The sequence below is a fragment of the Nicotiana attenuata genome, chromosome 6 (assembly GCF_001879085.1).
Source record: "Nicotiana attenuata strain UT chromosome 6, NIATTr2, whole genome shotgun sequence".
Taxonomy (NCBI): domain Eukaryota; kingdom Viridiplantae; phylum Streptophyta; class Magnoliopsida; order Solanales; family Solanaceae; genus Nicotiana; species Nicotiana attenuata.
The window spans coordinates 78,071,365-78,091,364 of NC_031994.1; the positions used below are offsets into that span (position 1 = coordinate 78,071,365).

At 34.6% G+C, this 20,000-nt stretch overlaps 1 protein-coding gene across 2 annotated transcripts; it reads left to right on the plus strand.

Annotated features, from left to right (window-relative positions):
* Window positions 3,588-14,159, plus strand: LOC109227281 (ABC transporter G family member 32-like). Of its 2 annotated transcripts, none has more exons than XM_019392385.1 (25): window positions 3,588-4,134; window positions 5,698-5,818; window positions 5,906-5,994; window positions 6,074-6,158; window positions 6,281-6,455; window positions 6,536-6,612; window positions 6,693-6,743; window positions 6,960-7,050; window positions 7,128-7,429; window positions 7,513-7,791; window positions 7,886-8,202; window positions 8,305-8,465; window positions 8,576-8,679; window positions 9,232-9,382; window positions 9,592-9,714; window positions 9,791-9,885; window positions 9,974-10,306; window positions 10,387-10,677; window positions 10,820-10,903; window positions 10,983-11,116; window positions 11,212-11,439; window positions 11,691-11,862; window positions 11,971-12,225; window positions 12,559-12,864; window positions 13,978-14,159. In XM_019392385.1, exons 1-24 carry the CDS (start codon window positions 3,860-3,862, stop codon window positions 12,829-12,831), a joined length of 4,266 nt encoding a protein of 1,421 aa, XP_019247930.1. In that variant the 5' UTR covers window positions 3,588-3,859; the 3' UTR covers window positions 12,832-12,864; window positions 13,978-14,159. The 2 variants fall into 2 exon arrangements, with proteins under 2 accessions (XP_019247930.1, XP_019247931.1); XM_019392386.1 differs by having other exon boundaries at window positions 3,589-4,134; window positions 6,296-6,455.

Sequence of the window (20,000 nt, forward strand, 5' to 3'; positions counted from 1 at the left end):
AGAAGTTAAGTATTTGAGGTTTGGCGACGTTCCAATTGTTTGGTAGTAGCTTTCCCTCCATTGTTTCTAGTTGGAATGATCCTTTGTTTGTTGCTGCTGTGATTTTATATGGCCCGTCCCAATTGGTTCCTAGTTTACCTTCTCTTGGGTCTTTCCTAGCCTGTGTTTTGTCCTTGAGTACATACTCTTCGACTTTGAGTGGTTGTACTTTGGCCTTTTTGTTGTAGTACCGTTTTGCTTGCTGTTTTTCGGCTAACATTCTTATGTAAGCCATGTCTCTTCGCTCCTCTGCTTCGTCGAGGTCTTGTTTCATGTTCTCGTCGTTGCTTGGTCCTCTCTCATTGGAGTATCTCAAACTTGGTTCCCTGACCTCGACTGGTATCATGGCGTCAGTCCCATATTCAGAGCAAACGAGGTTGTTAAAGTAAGTTTTGACTGAGTATACATAACAACAACAATAACAATAACTCAATAAAATCCCACTAGTTAAAAATTGTTATACATTAAGGTCCATATTTGGGTTTAACGTTTTCTTTGTTTTTTCGCCTTCAACTCAAAAGTAATGGTGGAAAGGGAAAAAAAAGAAGGAAAAACTATAAGGGCCTGTTTGGAAGGCTATCCTATAATTGGATTTGTGTGTAATTGAGTGTAATTATACAGTTTTGGCATATTTGTCTGACTAGGTAATAGTCAACATGTAATTGGATATAAGAGGGGTGTAATTACAGTCTGCAATTCTCAAGGGGGAGCTGAGAATTGTTGGTAATTACATTGTGTAATTACAAGGGTTATTTTTTGGATCTCTTTTCTTTACTTTTTAATTTACTTTTTTAAATAATTTTTTTAACTTCTTAATTTCTTTTCTTTTTTCAAATATTATTTTTACATTAATTTTTTTTGTCTTCTTCTTATTTCTCATATCCGAACATTTACTCCACGTGTTTCTACATAATTTCTCATATTTTGTTTCTTTTGTTAATTATTTTTCTTTATTTTTTTTATTGCACTTAGCAATGTTATTATTCTAATTTTACTAAAAAATTATACCTCGTAATTATAGAAAGAATACGTCATCCACAAACTTGACTTATATGGGTGATGTCATTAGAGTTGAATTTCTTTATTGGATGAGGTTATATGCAAACTTAACTATGTTAAAATGATAGATTACTTTTTAATATTTCGATAATATTTTTTCAACTTTTTTTTTTTTTTGTGATTCCATGTAGTTACTCATATTTTTTATATTTTTATTTTCTTCATTTAGCATAATTGTGTTATAATATTCTAGTTTTGAAATTACTCCTTCTAATATTACAAATAATGAATCATTAATAAACTCAGCATATAACGGGTGATGTCTAAAGTAGAACTCATTATTAAATGAGGTTATAGATTTATGTCTTCCTTCTCTTTTGAATTATATTTACTTAAATTATATATGTTGAAACTTATTTTATGTTATGTTATAATTTTGCATAAGAGTATTATGTTAATTTTTTTGGATTTTGAATTTATGTTATATTTTCGCTTCCATTTTATTTACTTTAGTAGTAGTCACTTATTAATTCAGATTGAATTTCATTCATTGTTCAGTTCGAATTGATAGATTATTTTTTCGTAAAATATTTAAGTAATATTATGGCATTATATTTATAAATATTAATCATTTTATCAAGCATGCAGTCCATGATATTCTTACAAAATATGTACTTGTTTTTATAATTGATTAAAGTAAAATATTATTAATTTGAAAAGTATATATTAATTGTTTTTACAATATTAGTTACAAATATATAATTAGTAATTAATATATTTCAAGAAATAATATCTATCTTAAATGTCAAATTTAATATTTTTTATAAAGACATATATTTGTTAAATCATAAATTTTAATTTTTGATAATTAACTTTATATTTAAAACTTCATCTAACTGTGTAATTACACTTGTGCAACCAAACAGTACACTTGTAATTACATTATGACAAACAAATAAATCCTCGTAATTACAATACTATGTAATTATTAGGTTGTGTCATTAATTACTAGGGTGCATAATTATTACCTTAATAATTATACTAATTCCATCAAAACATACGCCAAAGAAAAAGAGCATGTAAAATGTTTCTCAAATGGAAAAAAATTCAGTGCACCAAGTACATCATAGAGTTAATGCCAAATGTGATATGATCAGAAAATGTAGAATTTAAATGGGGTTGGGTCCAATGCCTAGACAAAGTAACGCAAAAACAGCTTGTGCTCAGTTGTCATATTTATGATCTTTCAATAATTTATATTGATGGACAATCTAGAACTCTGTCAAGTCTTAAAAGCATTTATATGAACAAACAAAAATACCATATAGTACAGTTAGAAACAAATTTGCCATCCATATAAAACATACTAGTAACATTTTAAACAAAAATTATTAAAATACACGTACCTTTACACATGAGATCACTGTTGCAACTTACTGCTTACACTATATAGACATAAATATAGATATAGATAGTTAATAAGCAACATGTTGAATCAGATTTTTATATATAGTTGAACAACTTTAAAATATATAAATTTTTTACTTTGTTAGTGACCATAGCCACAAGCATTGGCGAAGCCAGGAATTTTCCTTAGAATGTTCAAACTTGAAAGAAGTAATACAAGTATCTGACAAAGGGTGTTCAATATATGTTATATACCTCTAAAATTTATCTATATACGTAATGTAATTTTCCATTGAAGGGTGGTCAATTGACCACTATTACCATAGTGTAGCTTCGCCCATGGCCACAGAAAACATTGTGTCCAGTGATATTTCGTTAACTGATTTAAAATTTTGTATTCGTCGTAGAGTCCTTGTTGGGTGTGCGAATAAAGTCCCATATTTATAGTTGAAAAGATTGGAATGCTACATATAAGGTGTATGAATCTCTTAATGGAGTGAGACTTTTTGGGAAAAACTGTGCGGGCTTGGCCCAAATCGGATAATATCACACCATGTAAAAGTGTCTTCGGGTTGGTTTAGCCCAACAACTGATATCAGAGCTCATGTTCAGCGAGACGAGCATGGCGATAGCAGAGTGATGGCGTGGAGAGACCTGTGGATCGTAGTAATGGGTCACATGGAACTTTTAGTTCGAGGGGAGATTGTTGGGTGTGCGAAAGTCTCACGTCACGTGGGTAGCTGAAAAGACCGGGAGGCGACATATAGAAATCTCTTAATAGAATGAGACCTTTTGGGAAAAACCGTATCTTCATGCTGGTTTAGCCCAACAGTCCTCCTAATTTCGGTGGATTCCACGCGCTACACGGATAGTTAAAAAATAAAAAATTCAGAAATTATAAGCACCTTTATATTACTATAATTAGTACATTAAATTGTAGTTGAATCCCATGCTATATTCTTTTTCAAAATTTCACATTTCTTGTTTGGGTTTGGTTGAGAGTGAAGGAAATGCTAAAGCTACCTTTTTCCTAACTGTTTTAACTACTTTTCAGTCCAGCAAATAACTCTTAGACTTTTCAGTATAGCATTTGTAACCAAAGTCTAACAACACTTCATCTGTTCCCCATATCTCTCTCTGTCAAAATGTCACTTTCTATGCATGATTTTATGAGAAAAATGTATAGATTGGTTGAGGGTAGAGAAGAAGAAGTAGTAACACACCAAATTAATGCTAAAGTTTCAAGCCAGCAAAGTTGTTGGATGGACACATCTAACATTACTCACCTCACAAATTATATTCAGAAATCCTATAATTAATTTTTTTTTTCCCTATACTTTCTTGTAATCACATTCTACATTTCTCCTCAAAATATAAAAACTTTGTAGCTGTTTGATATAATTAATCCACAACAATGTGGAACTCTTCCTCAGAGAGAATTTTCTCAAGCACAACTGAAAATGGAGCTAACAAAGATGAAGAGGCTCTTGTGTTAGCTGCTTTGCAGAGGTCTCCTACTTATATTCGAGCCCGAACATCGATCTTTCGGGATATTTCTGGAGAGGTTTCGTTGGTTGATGTTGGTAAAATGAAAGATCAACAACAGAAGCAAGTTTTGGATAAGTTGATTAATGCCATTAATGAAGATACTGAGCTGTTCTTTAAAAGAGTTAAGCAAAGATTTGAAGCGTAAGTTCTTTGTTTCATTTGGTACATAGCTTTCCTGCTATATTCAATTTCATTGCTTGTAATTTGTATTTGTGCATTTTGCTTAGTAGGTGTTATTGCTTTCTCTGGAGTTTTTCTTTGAAGATTTAACTCAAATAGACTCCCACTTAATCTCTTAAACCAAAAATAGCCAGCGTTTGTATAATATATGTATCATTTATGTATAATACATGTATTACTATGTATAATCAATGCATAATCTATATATACCAGCAGTGGCGAAGCCAGAAATGTTTCCAAGGGTGTTCAAACTTGAAAGAACTAAAAAAAACTTCTCGACAAAGGGTGTTCAATATATATTTTATACATCTAAAATCAGTATTTTACTTATATACATAGTGTAAATTTTCGTAATATTTCGGTGAAGGGTGGTCAGTTGACTACTCTTTGTTAAAGGTGGCTTCGCCCCTGTATACCAGCTAGAAAAAATAAACATTGAATCTATCCGGCTATTTGTGTAACAATCCCTTTTTCTTTAGCAGAAAGAAATTCACTTGGTTTTATAACTTGCTTGAAAATAATGTTTATTTCTTGATACAAGTTACGTTAACTAACGCAGGAATTCCAATAGAGATTATTGATATATGTGTGAGTGTCAAATGGGTGAGTTGGGCCGATTTTGGGCGGGTAAAAATGGGTTGAGTCAATAATTGGGCGGGTCATTTGTTACTTGGGCTAAGATGGGTCGGGTAAGATGAGCTAAAATTTGGGTCATAGCCCAACCCGCCCAACTCTTATCAAGCTTTACTTAATATGTGTTGTTTTCTTCTGAATTGTATAATTACCAAATAATTTTTTTTTTTTTTTGTTATGGCCATAGATAACATTCAAACAAAAAAAAAATTATTTCTAAGAGATTTTGGCAAAGTTACTCATGGATCAATTTGGCTAAAAACTAGCCCAACTTTAAATAGGTTGATATGAGTTGGTCAAGATGGACTGAGTTCAATAAATGAGCGGGTCAATAACCAGCCCAACCTTGAGCGGGTTGGGCTCAAGGTTGGGTGGGTCATTTGGGCTTGGGCCAAATTTGACATCTCTAGATATATGAATTATTGTGCATGGATTATAGGGAACAATTGACAAAAAAGATCCATATAAGTGATAACTTAGTAGATTTTAGTCTTGTTAGTACGTTGATTTTGAACCTATTGCTTTTCTAAGAGTATTTTGATGACATGAGTTGAGCTTAAATGGAGAAATATGGTTAGTGAAGATTCATATAGCCGATCCAACTTGTTTGGGACTGAGGCGTAGTTATTGGTGTTGTAGATGTTTGGTTCAATATACTAAAAAGGCAAAATACATAGACAACCTCCTAAAGTTGACATCAAAGCTGAAAGAGCTAAGGGTTAAGAGTCTTAAACCTGATAGTTGAATTTGCACTGCATATTCTCATCAAAATAGTGATAACTATTCTCAGACTATTTATTCAACTTGATTTATTTATCGTCCATATGATCTTCAACATTATCTAATGTATCGTTTATATTCTAAAACCTATCGAACTAATCTAACTTTCAGGGTGAATTTGGAATTCCCAAAAGTAAAGGTTTGCTTTCAGCATCTTAAAGTTGATGCAATGGTCCATGTAGGAGATAGAGCATTGCCTACAGTTCCAAACTTCATATTCAACATGACTGAGGTAAGCCTGCAGATCTCATGTCTAAGCTAAATTACCATTTCACTGTGCCTAGTGTCTAACAATGTTTTTGTCATAAAAATGAGACAGACTTTCTTGAGACAGTTGAGGATTTTCCCAAGTCGGAGAAAGAAATTATCTATCCTAAACAACATAAGTGGTTTTATAAGGCCTTCAAGGTAAAATTTGAGCTCCAATGAAGTATGTATCATGTCGACGAGTTAAATTTCAAATCTCCTACGGTTGTCTTGTCTTCAGGCTGACTCTACTATTGGGTCCTCCAAGTTCTGGAAAAACAACATTGCTTTTGGCACTTGCTGGCCGCCTTGATAAAGATTTGAAGGTACATTCCATCGAATTCATTTGTTACGAAAAGAATTACTGAAAAGCTCAAGTTTTGGTTCTAGATCACATTGCAGTTATCTTTGTTTTTGAAAAGATTGTTATAGTTCCTCATTAATGCAGTTGACTTATTTGAAGATGTCAGGAAAAGTTACCTACAATGGACATGATTTGAAGGAGTTTGTTCCTCAGAGGACTGCTGCATACATCAGCCAAAGGGATTCACATATTGCAGAAATGACAGTAAGGGAGACGCTTGAGTTCTCTGGACGTTGCCAGGGTGTCGGTTTTAAGCGTGGTAATATTATCTAGACCTACACTTTTTTAAAATACTTTTGTTAGTTGAATTTGACATAGAACCATATTAAATTTGGGCAGATTTGCTTATGGAACTTCTAAGAAAAGAGAAAAATGCTGGAATAATTCCTGATCAAGATCTTGATATTTTTATTAAGGTAACGAGTAAAGCTTTTTCCAGGTTATCTATATAGACAAACCGCGTCATCTGAATATTGATGTAACTGTTTTCTCCTAGGGAGTAGCATTAGGAGAACAGACAAGTGTAGTCGTAGATTATATTCTACAGGTATTGTTTTTCTACATTCACTCCACATGCTGCATATGGAGCTATATTTTCCTCTATGTTTGTTTTACATGTTGAAATAGCTGTTGTTTTATCTACTGGTACTATGATGCAATAGCTTCTTGTGCTAGATAAAAGATAATAGCTTTATAAACTTCGTTGTACTTTGCGGACTGTTGTTTGGACATTTCTTTTATATCTTCTGAAATATCTGCAAAGATTTTAGGACTGGATATTTGTGCGGATACATTAGTAGGAGATGAAATGCTCAAAGGGATCTCAGGTGGTCAAAAGAAGCGCCTTACTACTGGTACTTTCCTTCATTTCTGATACTAGTTGATGAAAAAGTGTTGCTTGGAATATTGAAGTTGTGAGACATGCATGCAGGTGAGTTGCTAATGGGTGCATCAAGGGTACTCTTAATGGATGAAATCTCAACCGGGCTAGATAGTTCAACTACCTATCAAATCGTCAAGTATTTAAAGCATACGACTCGCGCATTTGATGGGACTACCCTGGTTTCTTTATTGCAACCTGACCCTGAAACTTACTGTCTGTTTGATGATATAATTCTTTTAAGTGAGGGCCATATCGTATATCAGGGTCCCCGTGATAGTGCACTTGAGTTCTTTGAATTTATGGGTTTCAAATGCCCCTCCAGGAAAAATGTTGCTGATTTTCTTCAAGAGGTAATTGTCAGTGTTCAAGCATTGAACTGATGCCATATTGATAGTGCTCTTATTTGGTTTGTCATCTTGCTATCTTTTCACAGGTAACATCTGAAAAAGATCAAGGGCAGTATTGGTTTCTCAATAGCCAGTACAACTATGTGCCGGCGACAAAGTTTGTTGAACGCTTTCAATCCTTTCATGTTGGTAATGCATTGGCACAGGAGCTGGCTATCCCATTTGACAAACGTGACGATCACCCTGCAGCACTGTCCTCTAGTACTTACGGTGTGAAAAAATCCGAGCTTCTAAAGATCAGTTTTTCCTGGCAGATGTTATTGTTAAAAAGGAACTCAGTTGTGCTTGTTTTCAAAATCACACAGGTCATAATTTTAGAAGTTTCATCATAATTTTAGATTCATTTTATAGTTATACTATTAGTTGTTGAGATGGAAATATTGTTCTCAACTTTTGCAGCTCTTTTTGATTATTTTGATAATGATGAGTGTGTTCTTCCGTTCAACAATGCATCACGATACACTTGAAGATGGAGCTGTTTATCTTGGTGCTCTCTACTTTGCAATTCTTATGGTTCTTTTCAATGGCTTCTTGGAGGTGCCTATGCTGATCGCCAAGCTTCCCGTTCTTTACAAGCAGAGGGATTTGCACTTTTACCCCTGTTGGACATATACTCTTCCATCTTGGATTTTGAGTATCCCCACATCAATTTTAGAGTCCTTTATTTGGGTTGCAGCTACATACTATGTGGTTGGCTTTGATCCTCAAATAACTAGGTATCGTTTTATTTTTCTTGTCGATTTTTTCCTCTTGTTTTAGATTCTGTATTCACCATGTTTGATAGAGTTAGGACAACTTACTTTATTTAATTGTTTCAGGTGCCTCCGTCAGTTTTTGTTGTATCTTTCATTGCATCAGATGTCAATAGGTCTCTTCCGCTTGATGGCAGCACTAGGCAGAAATATGATAGTTGCTAATACTTTTGGATCTTTTGCAATGTTGGTTGTCATGGCTCTCGGAGGATTTGTTCTTTCAAGAGGTCATTTACACTCTCAATTTCGCTTAATCTATGATTTAGTTACTTCATCCCTGAGAAAAAAATGGCTTTAAATTTGATTAGTTTGTAGTTGAACTTTCATATTGTTACAGATAGCATCCCAAGTTGGTGGATCTGGGGTTACTGGTTTTCGCCTTTGATGTATGCCCAGAATGCTGCTTCAGTAAATGAGTTCCGTGGCCATTCTTGGGATAAGGTAGTTTGATATTGCGGTTTCTATTTGTGTCTGTTTCATATCCAATTACAGTCCAAAAATACACTTGAATATACCCAAACATAACGGGTCACCAACATAGCAATGAAGAAATCAGGTGCAGTGTTCCATATGTACAAGTATCTATACGTTTATCCATCGTCCTAGTATTCATTTTAGATCGTTCTGTTTGCCAGTCAAAAAGCCAATCTATAAGCCTGTCAACAAAGATCAGAAGGTTGTTCAAGTAAGCTGATTTGAATAAATGCAACTCAATGTTTATTAATGAAAACCAGATATTAGCATGTATTGCTTCTTTTTAGGAACTTAAATCTTCTTAGCAAAAACAAACAGATCTCTTCACATGGTGTCGAAGGCCATCTAATTAACCTGTATAATTCATTATCACTAAGAAATGACTACTATAAAAGTGCCACAGCACTCGGTTGATGCTCCACACAAAAATATGTTTGGACTACTATCGACAAATGTTTCTCATTTGGTAATCAGTACTACTGTTGGACATAGATTTACCTTTTCTTTCTAAACTGGCAGAGATTTGGGGACATGCCTCTGGGTCAGATGTTATTAAAGGTTCGCAGCTTGTTTCCAGAGGACTATTGGTATTGGATCGGTGTTGGTGCATTGATTGGGTATACAATATTGTTCAACATCCTCTTCACGATATTTCTGACTTACCTTAACCGTAAGTTCTCTTCAAAAATCCTCCATACGATCATCTTACATAGCTATATTCTGGTTCTACAAGTCTTTTATTATGACGCGTTTAGAGAGAAACTCTAGCTGTCGCAAAGAATTGAGCAAATGAAAGATGTTTGAATGCTCTAGTATTACAAGTTGACATGTCTTGCTCTTAATGCAAACTGATGTACCTGTAATGTAAACTTTCTGCAGCATTAGGGAGTCAGCAAGCAGTTGTCTCAAAGAGAAAGATCCAGAACAAGGACAAAGAACAAGAGAGTGAATATAACATTATTCCATTTGGAGAGTTTTTGAACCACACACACTCATTCACTGGTCTGTTAAAGCATTCTCAGTTTCAAAGTTTTCTGTTGTTTCAATGAAAAATTCATGATTTCTGGTCTCTCGGCAGGAAGGGAGCAGAAGAAACGAAGAGGCATGGTTCTTCCTTTCCGGCCTCTTTCCATGTGTTTTAGAGACATCAGTTACTATGTTGACGTCCCCATGGTAAACAAACAGAAGTTTAATTCTAGTAACAATTTAATGCAATTGTTCCATAACAAATCCCTAATCATTGTCTGAGTTATATCTTCAGGAACTTAAGCAACAAGGTCTAGCAGGAGATAAATTGCAGTTACTAGTCAATGTTACCGGTGCATTTAGGCCGGGCGTTCTTACTGCATTAGTTGGTGTCAGTGGTGCTGGTAAAACTACTCTAATGGATGTTTTAGCTGGTAGGAAAACTGGTGGACAAATAGTAGGAAATATCTATATTTCCGGACACCCTAAAAAGCAAGAAACTTTTGCAAGGGTATCTGGATATTGTGAACAAAATGATGTTCATTCCCCCTGCTTAACTATCCACGAGTCACTTCTGTTTTCTGCTTGGCTCCGGTTATCTTCTCACATTGATCTGAAAACACAAAAGGTACTCGCCTATAGTTCTTTGAACTTAAGATCGTTTCACAATTTGTACATACAGAACCTGAGGAAGAACCAGTTTTGCAGGCTTTTGTTGAAGAGGTTGAGGAGCTAGTGGAACTAACTTCATTAAGCCGAGCTTTGGTTGGCCTACCTGGGGTAGATGGATTGTCAACAGAGCAAAGGAAAAGGTTGACGATTGCAGTTGAGCTTGTAGCCAATCCTTCAATAGTATTTATGGATGAACCTACTTCAGGACTAGATGCCCGGTCTGCAGCCATTGTAATGAGAACAGTGAGAAACATTGTCGACACTGGAAGAACAATCGTCTGCACCATCCATCAGCCTAGTATAGATATCTTTGAATCATTTGACGAGGTTTTCATCTTAAATCTTGGTCAATGCACATCTAATCTTCAAGTTTACCCTACTGTAGTTACAGCTCTAGCAGTTATATACCAATAAGCTTAAAGATATGATTAGTACCTTTAGCTTCTGAATGATTTTACTTGGTATGCAGCTTTTGCTAATGAAAAGAGGTGGAGAGCTCATTTATGCTGGTTCACTGGGAAACAGATCATGCAAGCTTGTTCAGTATTTCGAGGTAATCCCTTAACTCATCAATTCAGAGCTTGCTATGCCTTAAAACTGCATAATATATAATCCAGTCCTAATTTTGCTAGGCAATTCAAGGAGTTCACAAAATTAAGTCTGGACAGAACCCTGCTGCTTGGGTTCTTGAAGTGACTTCTCCAGCGGAAGAAAATCGCCTCGGCATAGATTTTGCGGACGTTTATCGGAAATCAACATTATATAGGTATCTCTGTGTGTGTGTGTGTATATGTGTGTGAGAGAGATTAAGAAATATCTGATTTTTGCTTTTTTTAATTAACTTTGTTTTGGTCAATTCAGGCAAAATGAGGAAATGGCTGAAAGTTTAAGCAAGCCAGAAGAAGATTCAGTTGAACTAAATTTCCCAAGCAAGTACTCTCAGTCCTTTTTTGGGCAGTTTCTTGCATGTCTTTGGAAGCAAAACCTGTCCTACTGGAGAAATCCGCAGTATAGTGCTGTGCGCTTCTTCTACACCGTCATAATCTCATTGATGTTTGGAAGTATATGCTGGAATTTTGGTTCTAAGAGGTCTGGTTTCTTTCTTGAAGTTGAAACCTTGCCTTTACCATTCAAAATGATATATATCTGTTCACTCATTTTGATCTTATGGCACATTTGTCACAAGACCGAAGTCACTCAAATGATTCCTCATAATCAGAAAACTGAATGCTGTCATACTGAAACTTTCTCCTTTTGTTTTCACAAAATTTTATTACCTGGAGTACAAGTTAGTAAATGTTCTCACTGTTTCACATTATCTACCAACCTTTTCACCACAGGAGTACTCAGCAGGATATATTAAATGCTATGGGATCCATGTATGCAGCAGTTCTTTTTATTGGAATCACGAACGCGTCCTCTGTCCAACCTGTGGTATATGTTGAAAGATTCGTCTCATATCGAGAAAGAGCAGCAGGGATGTACTCAGCTCTACCCTTTGCATTTGCACAGGCATGTCATCTTGATATTCTTCATGTGCTTTTTAATATGACTCTGATGTAAGACTTGGTCCGCAAATGATGTGCTTGCCTATCTAAATTGGTCTTACTGTTTTTGCAGGTCACAATTGAATTTCCATATGTTTTCATACAGACACTAATCTATAGTACCATATTCTACTCCATGGCATCTTTCGAGTGGAATGTCTGGAAGTTTGTTTGGTACATATACTTCATGTACTTCACACTTCTATACTTCACTTTCTTTGGAATGATGACAACTTCAGTCTCTCCAAACCATAACATTGCTGCAATTCTTGCTGCACCATTCTATATGATGTGGAATCTGTTCAGTGGCTTCATGATTTCTCGAATGGTAATATTTCTTTGACATGTTCTCTTCCATCATGAACACAAATGTTTGTTACAGTCTTTTTCATCATGTGATCATTGATGAACGAGAGGGCAGCCCGGTGCACTAAGCTCCCGCTATGCGCGGGGTCCCGGGAAGGACCGGACCATAAGGGTCTATTATACGCAGTCTTACCTTGCATTTCTGCAAGACGCTGTTTCTATAGCTCGAACCCGTGACCTCCTGGTCACATGACATCAACTTTACCAGTTACGCCAAGGCTCCCCTTCATCAATGAACGAGAAATTCACAAAATCTCGGATTTGTTATATTCACTTAGTTTTTTTCTCTTTACAGAGAATCCCTATTTGGTGGAGATGGTACTATTGGGCTAATCCAGTAGCATGGAGTTTATATGGACTTTTAACATCACAATATGGAGAAGTAAATGAACATCTTAGGCTTGCTGATGGTGTCCATACATTACCAATAAAAAGGTTCATTAAAGAGCAGTTTGGATATAGGCATGATTTCTTAGGCATTGCTGGTGTTGCAGTGGTTGGTTTCTGTATACTCTTTGCAGTAACCTTTGCTTTTGCAATCAAATGCTTCAACTTCCAGAGAAGATGAAGATAAGGGGCATACATGTAATTAACACTAAAGGTAATATGATTTCATCAAAAGAGTTTTGTGCTCTCAAATTCTTGTCTTGCCTTATGTGATGTTTCATACTCCTAGTGGCGTATGTAGGGTTTTCTGTAAGCGGCGTGAATATTTGAACAAGTGAACAAATAAACAAATCACTATAATGACAAGCAATATCATTTTTTATATTTATACCTACTATTTTACTTTGCTTATTATTTATACATACTACATATCTAGTAAAAATTCCCTACGAAGAGCTGTCTCGTGACACAGCTTGAGGTATGTATATCCGCCCCTGCATATTCCTGCATATATTTCATATGTTTCAAGCTAAATCATATATCTTGTTATCTGAACGCGACTGTGACGATTCCTGCATACTGAAAGAAGAAGAAAAAATAAAAAGAAAAAAATGTGAAGTATTCACTTTAAGATAAGGGGCATACATGTAATTAACACTAAAGGTAATATTAGTTTCATCAAGAGAGTTTTGTGCTCTCAAATTCTTGTCTTGCCTTCATTATGTGATGTTTCATACTCCTTCCATAAGTGGTGTCAATATTTGAACAAGTGAATAAATAAATATATATATTACTATAATGACGAGCAATATCATTCTTTATATTTATACCTAATATTTTTATTTTGCTTATTATTTATATATACTACATATCTAGTAAAAATTCCCAACAAAGAGTTGTCCCGTGACACCGCTTGAGGTATGTATATCTGCCCCCTCCTGCATATATTTCATATGTTTCAAGCTAAATCATATATCATGTAATCTGAACGCGACTATGGTGATCCCTGCGTACTGAAAGAAGAAGAAAAAAAGATAAGGAAAAAAATGTAAAGTATTCACTCTAAGTGGAGTGCCAATACTGCCGAAGATAGAGGCGGATCAAGCATATAAGCAGTTGATGCACCTGCACCTCACTAATCACTATCTTGAACTCGTTGTTTGTGATGTGTGTGCAAAATATTTAAGGAAAATGTTCAAAAATGTGTGTATATATTAAGTGGTAACCGCACTTTATTTAAAATTCTGAATTTGCTATTGGCTGAAAAATGCTAATTTTGCAATTATTAATTTAACAAAGAGCTAACATGCATTATATTTTGTTGCAGGGTTCTTATATCAGTTTTGATTTATTGATCAGCTTAAAGAGAATAAGGATGCAACTACATCTACAATACACATATTTCTCATGAATTTCTGTGACATTCAATTTTATATAGATGGATCAAATTTCTGTACTACATATATGAATTTGTATATAATAAGAATAACATATTGTTTTTCATCTCTCTTCTGCTTGTCTATTGACCACACATAATTTTTTATTAGAGAGGTTATTGAAAATGAATTTGTTACAAAATGCCGGGATAAAGAAGCAGATTTGAATCCGCACAAGAACAACAACAACATCGCAGTATATTCATCTGGGGAAGGTAATGTGTATGTAGAACTTATTTCTACCTTATAGAGATAAAGAGGATATTTATGATCGACCCTCGGCTCAAGAAAAGCAATTCTCAGACAACAACAAACTAACAAATCAATAAGAAAATTGACACGTGTTATATGAGAAGGATGGTTAAATTATAGTCGCTCGGATATATATATATATATATATATATATATATATATATATATGTATACTGGTTTCTCGGAACGTGCGCTGCACGTGTATTCCTAGTTATGTAAAAAAAAATATAAAATAATGACTACATTATTAAACTAAAGCTTTGAGCAAATAATTATAAGTTTATTTGAATGATCAATATCGTGGAACGTCATATCGTGACTTGTTTGTCTAGATCACGATGATCAGATACCGTCTAATAGCCAATTTGACCAAACTTCTAAAATCAGTTTATTTTGAAAAGTGTCTTTCTCAAAGGTGCTTGTAAAAAAGTACTTTTGGTGAGAAACAGTTTGTTTGACTAATTAATTTGAAAAATACTTTTGAGCAACAATTAGTATTTGGGCTTTTAAAAGTGCTTTTAAGTGTACTTTTCTTAAAGTGTTTTTGGGAAGAAGTTATTTTTTGGAATTTTTACATTCCTATGCCATATAACAAACTATATTACCCTCAATGTTTAAGGTTTGATATAATTACATTTAGTATACCTAAGTACCAATTATATACCATTAGTGATTTTTAAGGGTATTAATTACACTCCTAATTTAATGGTACCGTATATTCCTTCTAATACCACTCCCCCCACGTTTCTATCTCCAATTCCCACACCTTCACCCACGTTTCCCTCCCACACCCACGATTTCTGTATCAAAATCCCATTATTTCTTCCATAGCCAAGGCTTTGAATTCGAATTTGGATTTTCAAAAGACATTGTTTGCTTGGATTGGATGTTGTTGCAAAGATTTGAGAATTCTCTCTACGTCTCTCTCTATCTCGCAATCCCAAATTTCAGTAATATAAGAGGAAAGGAAAAGAGAGCAGCAATTCCACCATTGACAGCCATTAAAAAGCTTTGAAGCTTTGAATTCTAATTTGGATTTTCAAAAATTATTATTTGTTTGGATTGGGTGTTGTTGTTAATAATTGGGAATATGGTTTGGAGTTAATATCTCAATTTGAGGGGTTTTGGTGAAGATTAGACTTGGTTTTTGCTGAATTTCAGATTGAAACTCGAAGAAGAAGAAGAAGAAGACATGACATACATTATATTGCAGAAATTGTAGATAAATTATAGAAAAATTGTAGACTGTTGTTTATTTATTTTTCAGCTTTGTATTTTTGTGTTAAAAGTTTTGATGGGAGCTTGTTATTCCACTTCGTCTGTTTTGGAGCTAACTTGTGCAGAGGAGAAGATGTTTTTTTAAGTTATATATATTGCTATATCTTTAAATTCAAAAAGTATGGTTGTATTGTATTTAAAGAGGCGTGAATTTGTAGAATAGGTTGAATGTGAGGAATGAGTCAAATAAGACTCACAATTGCTTGTTTTCTACATTTAATCTACAACAAAACTACATATCATTTGAAAAATTAATATGAAAATACACAATTTCAATGTTTCTACAAATTATCTACAAAATATCTACAAACTGGGTATATTGAATTTTAATATCCCAATTCTCATTCAATTGTAGCATAATTGGGATTTTCAACATAATTGCGTTTTCAAATTTTACCCCTTATTATAGTGTGTGCTTCTGGGGGGACGCGCATGCAGGAAGGAAGTTTGAGCTTGATGTAAATGGCTAAAATATCGTCTGCTTTATATGATTATCAATTAAATAAAAAGTTATTTTATGTATCAATCCTTACATCTCCGAAAATTGGTGGAGTGACAGCTAGTTTTGGTATGTTGGGGGATATCATTATTGCCGAACCCAATGCCTACATTGCATTTGCAGGTAAAAGAGTAATTGAACAAACATTGAATAAAACAGTACCCGAAGGTTCACAAGCAGCTGAATACTTATTCCAGAAGGGTTTATTCGACCTAATTGTACCACGTAATCTTTTAAAAAGCGTTCTGAGTGAGTTATTTAAGCTCCACGCCTTTTTTCCTTTGAATCAAAAGTCAAGCAAAATCAAGTAGAGCACTAAGTTCAATTATTTTATTTGTGTTTGTAGCAAAAAAGTAGTTAGTTTGTCGGAATCAAAGTAAATAAGATAATAATGGCGCTTTCTTTGGTGATAGAAGATCTAATTGTGGAAAGAATCAAAACTAAAGTTGAGGATAACTCTTTTTTTTACCTATATTCCTGATTACGAATCAAGAAGCCTTTATCAACAAGAGTGAGTTCTTCCTTTCGTGAAATTAGGAAAATAAAACGAATTTCTTCTTCTTGTCTTAGGTATATAATTTGAAATTCAAATATAGATAATAGAGTTTTGTATCTTTCTCTATCTCCCGAAAAACCATTTTAGCTAAAAATTCATGTTGGGTCGGATTCGAACGAATCTTTCGATAATCTGTAAGAAACTCTTTATCTATTTTTAGAAAATTAGAAGACAAGAACAAAAGACAAAGAAATGAAGAAAAATAATAAAGTTTATTATGATACATATCTTTCTCATGTAGGAGATGAATAAGTCCATTTATTTAGTTCTACAGTTCTACATTCTTTGCACTTATTATACCTACTCAGTTAGATTTAGATATATAGATACTTAGATCTATACTAAGAATTTCAAATTCTTCAAATTCTATTAATAATAAATATTATCTAATTTCTAATTAGTAATTAGAATTCAAATTCTTAATTTAATTATAATTATTACAAGATATCTTTATTTATATAATAACATAATAACAGATACAAATAGTAAATCGAGGTACCCTTCTATGACAAATTTGAACCTTCCATCTATTTTTGTGCCGTTAGTAGGCCTAGTCTTTCCGGCAATTGCAATGGCTTCTTTATTTCTTCATGTTCAAAAAAATAAGATTGTTTAGATCCGCTGGGACCCAATCTCATCCATTTTTTTTTGAAAACGTGGACTTGTATCATAACACAGATATCTATTTATTGGAATATAGTATTGATGATAGGCTATAATTGCATATTTTAGTCCCTTATTACACTCGAATTTACTGCACTTTAATTGAGTTTGCGCTTTAATCGCTAGTGTTTTGCACTAATTCTGTGTTTTATGCCTTGTAGGTGTGATTCCGAGCTATATAGATGTTATGGAATGAATTTAAGTGATTTGAAGCTTTGAAGTCTGAGTAAAAGCTCAAGGAATTAAGCCGGGATCGTGTTTCGGGGTCAAATTTGATAATTAAGTACGAACGAAGACTTGAGGAGGCATATTGCGCATTGTCTAGTAAAATAGACATAACTTTTTGCTCAGAACTCCATTTGGGCTCCACAATATATGGTTGGAAAGCTAACTCAAAGGGCTACAACTTTAGTGTTTTACGTTTTTCCAAATTCCAAACGGAACAGGGTGAAAAACCGCGGTTCCACCGCGGCCGCGGCAGAATCGCGGTAGAAGATGGTCGCGGACAACTGAAGAATCAGAGGGCATGTTTGGCCGCGGTTCCACCGCGACCGCGGCAAGTCCGCGGCAGGAGGCGGAAATTTCAGGGACTTATGTGCAAAATACGGGATTTTAAGCCCTAAACCCTATATTAAACCAAGGAAACCGGCCAAGAAAGAGAGGGGACATATTTTGGACATAGATTGGACCTAAGGAGGCAAGAACACATTGGGAGCAAGGCGGAGAATTCTTCTACGAGTTTTTCCTTCCTCTTCCTATTTTTCATTGTTGGTTATGACTTTTAGTATTGTAGTTTTACATGCTATTATGAATAGCTAATTTGTTATCTAGAGTTTTGATAGAACCTTTTGTAGGATAAATTCTTGTTAGGTTTTTATATAATTGAGCCATAGCTTTTCTCTATTTATTCAACTACGATTATATTCTGGTTGATTGAAGAGCTCTCAATTAGCTGTGCCTATTTAGTATGCATAAATCGGGAGTTAGTGCATATTTAGGTAATTGTTGAACAACACCACTCCCAGAGTATATGAGGGATCAATAACCGAGGGTTTAAAGGCGGGATTAGGGATAACGAAGCCTTGGGTGCGATCTGAAGTGAGCTGTATTAAAAGCCAGTTAGCGTAGCTCGGGAGAGCGCGTCTAGTAAATTGTCTTAATTACTCAGGAGAGATTTACGGTAATAAGAGTGCTCATGATCGGTAGAGAATACTTAGGCGAAATTATAGAAGACATAGCGGGAAGGATTCCGACAATTGGGGAAATCATAACTCTAGACCTCCTTAATCTTTTCTCTAACCCTCAGTATCGTTAGTTGTTAATTTACTATTTTAATTTGTTAGTTAATTAGTTAAACACAAAAATCTTAATATATATAAGTTAGGAATTGTTCAAGCTTGTCTTCTTGGTGATAGTGAACAGCTGTAGCTAAACCTTAGTTCTTTGTGGGATTCGACTCCGGACTTGTAAACCGGATTATATTTGCAGCGACCGCATTGTCCTTTTTATAAGGCATAGTTGGGCGTGATCAAATTTTGGCGCCGTTGCCGGGGAACTAACGGTGTAGTTGTAGGTGTACATATTGCTAGGTTTCAAGTTTGAACTTTTATTTTATTATTTGATTTTTTTTATTTTTTTATTATTTTAGTTTTATTTGTTTATTTGAGAAACATGACATCATGGAATTATGAGAATTTTGTTGTTGGTAATTCTACTTTTGATCCTCCTTATGCATATTGTGAAGGAAACCACCTAGGGCAAAATTATCAAAATATTCCTCAGAGCGAATTTTGTGCACCAACTCAATCTTATGTGTGGAATGTGTGTGATATGTGTGGTGGTCAAGATGGTCACTTTCACGGTTGTGCTTATATTTCTTACCTTCCCCCAACCCCTTACTTTGATGGTTCTTCTTTTTCTGGTGAAGTTAATAGGAACAAAGAACCTAGGGAAGCTGACCTAAAGAAGCTCGAAGATATGTTAAAGTGCATTTTGGAACAACAGAGTAAATTACTAATGCGGATAAAAAGGCGGGATTAGGGATAACGAAGCCTTGGGTGCGATCTGAAGTGAGCTGTATTAAAAGCCAGCTAGCGTAGCTCGGGAGAGTGCGTCTAGTAAATTGTCGTAATTACTCGGGAGAGATTTACGGTAATAAGAGTGCTCATGATCGGTAGAGAATACTTAGGCGAAATTATAGAAGACATAGCGGGAAGGATTCCGACAATTGGGGAAATCATAACTCTAGACCTCCTTAATCTTTTCTCTAACCCTCAGTATCGTTAGTTGTTAATTTACTATTTTAATTTGTTAGTTAAGTAGTTAAACACAAGAATCTTAATATCTATAAGTTAGGAATTGTTCAAGCTTGTCTTCTTGGTGATAGTGAACAGCTGTAGCTAAACCTTAGTTCTCTGTGGGATTCGACTCCGGACTTGTAAACCGGATTATATTTGTAGCGACCGCATTGTCCTTTTTAGAAGGCATAGTTGGGCGTGACCAAATTTTAACATGTGATTTCCACCGAACATAAAGGAAAAAACTCTTATGCCTGCAGAAATATGATATATGGATATATCAATTCTAGTAATTTTCAAATAGATCAGGATCGCTGGATGCCTGAAATGTAGTCGGTGAATCTCTATGTATATCGATATGTATAGTGG

Excerpts from the sequence above, each read along its gene's own strand:
- LOC109227281 (XM_019392385.1), top strand. The coding sequence starts at position 3,860 with ATGTGGAACTCTTCCTCAGAGAGAATTTTCTCAAGCACAACTGAAAAT. Across the intron at positions 6,744-6,959 it reads TCGTAGATTATATTCTACAG|ATTTTAGGACTGGATATTTG; the intron begins GTATTGTTTTTC and ends ATATCTGCAAAG. Across the intron at positions 8,203-8,304 it reads TTTGATCCTCAAATAACTAG|GTGCCTCCGTCAGTTTTTGT; the intron begins GTATCGTTTTAT and ends TAATTGTTTCAG.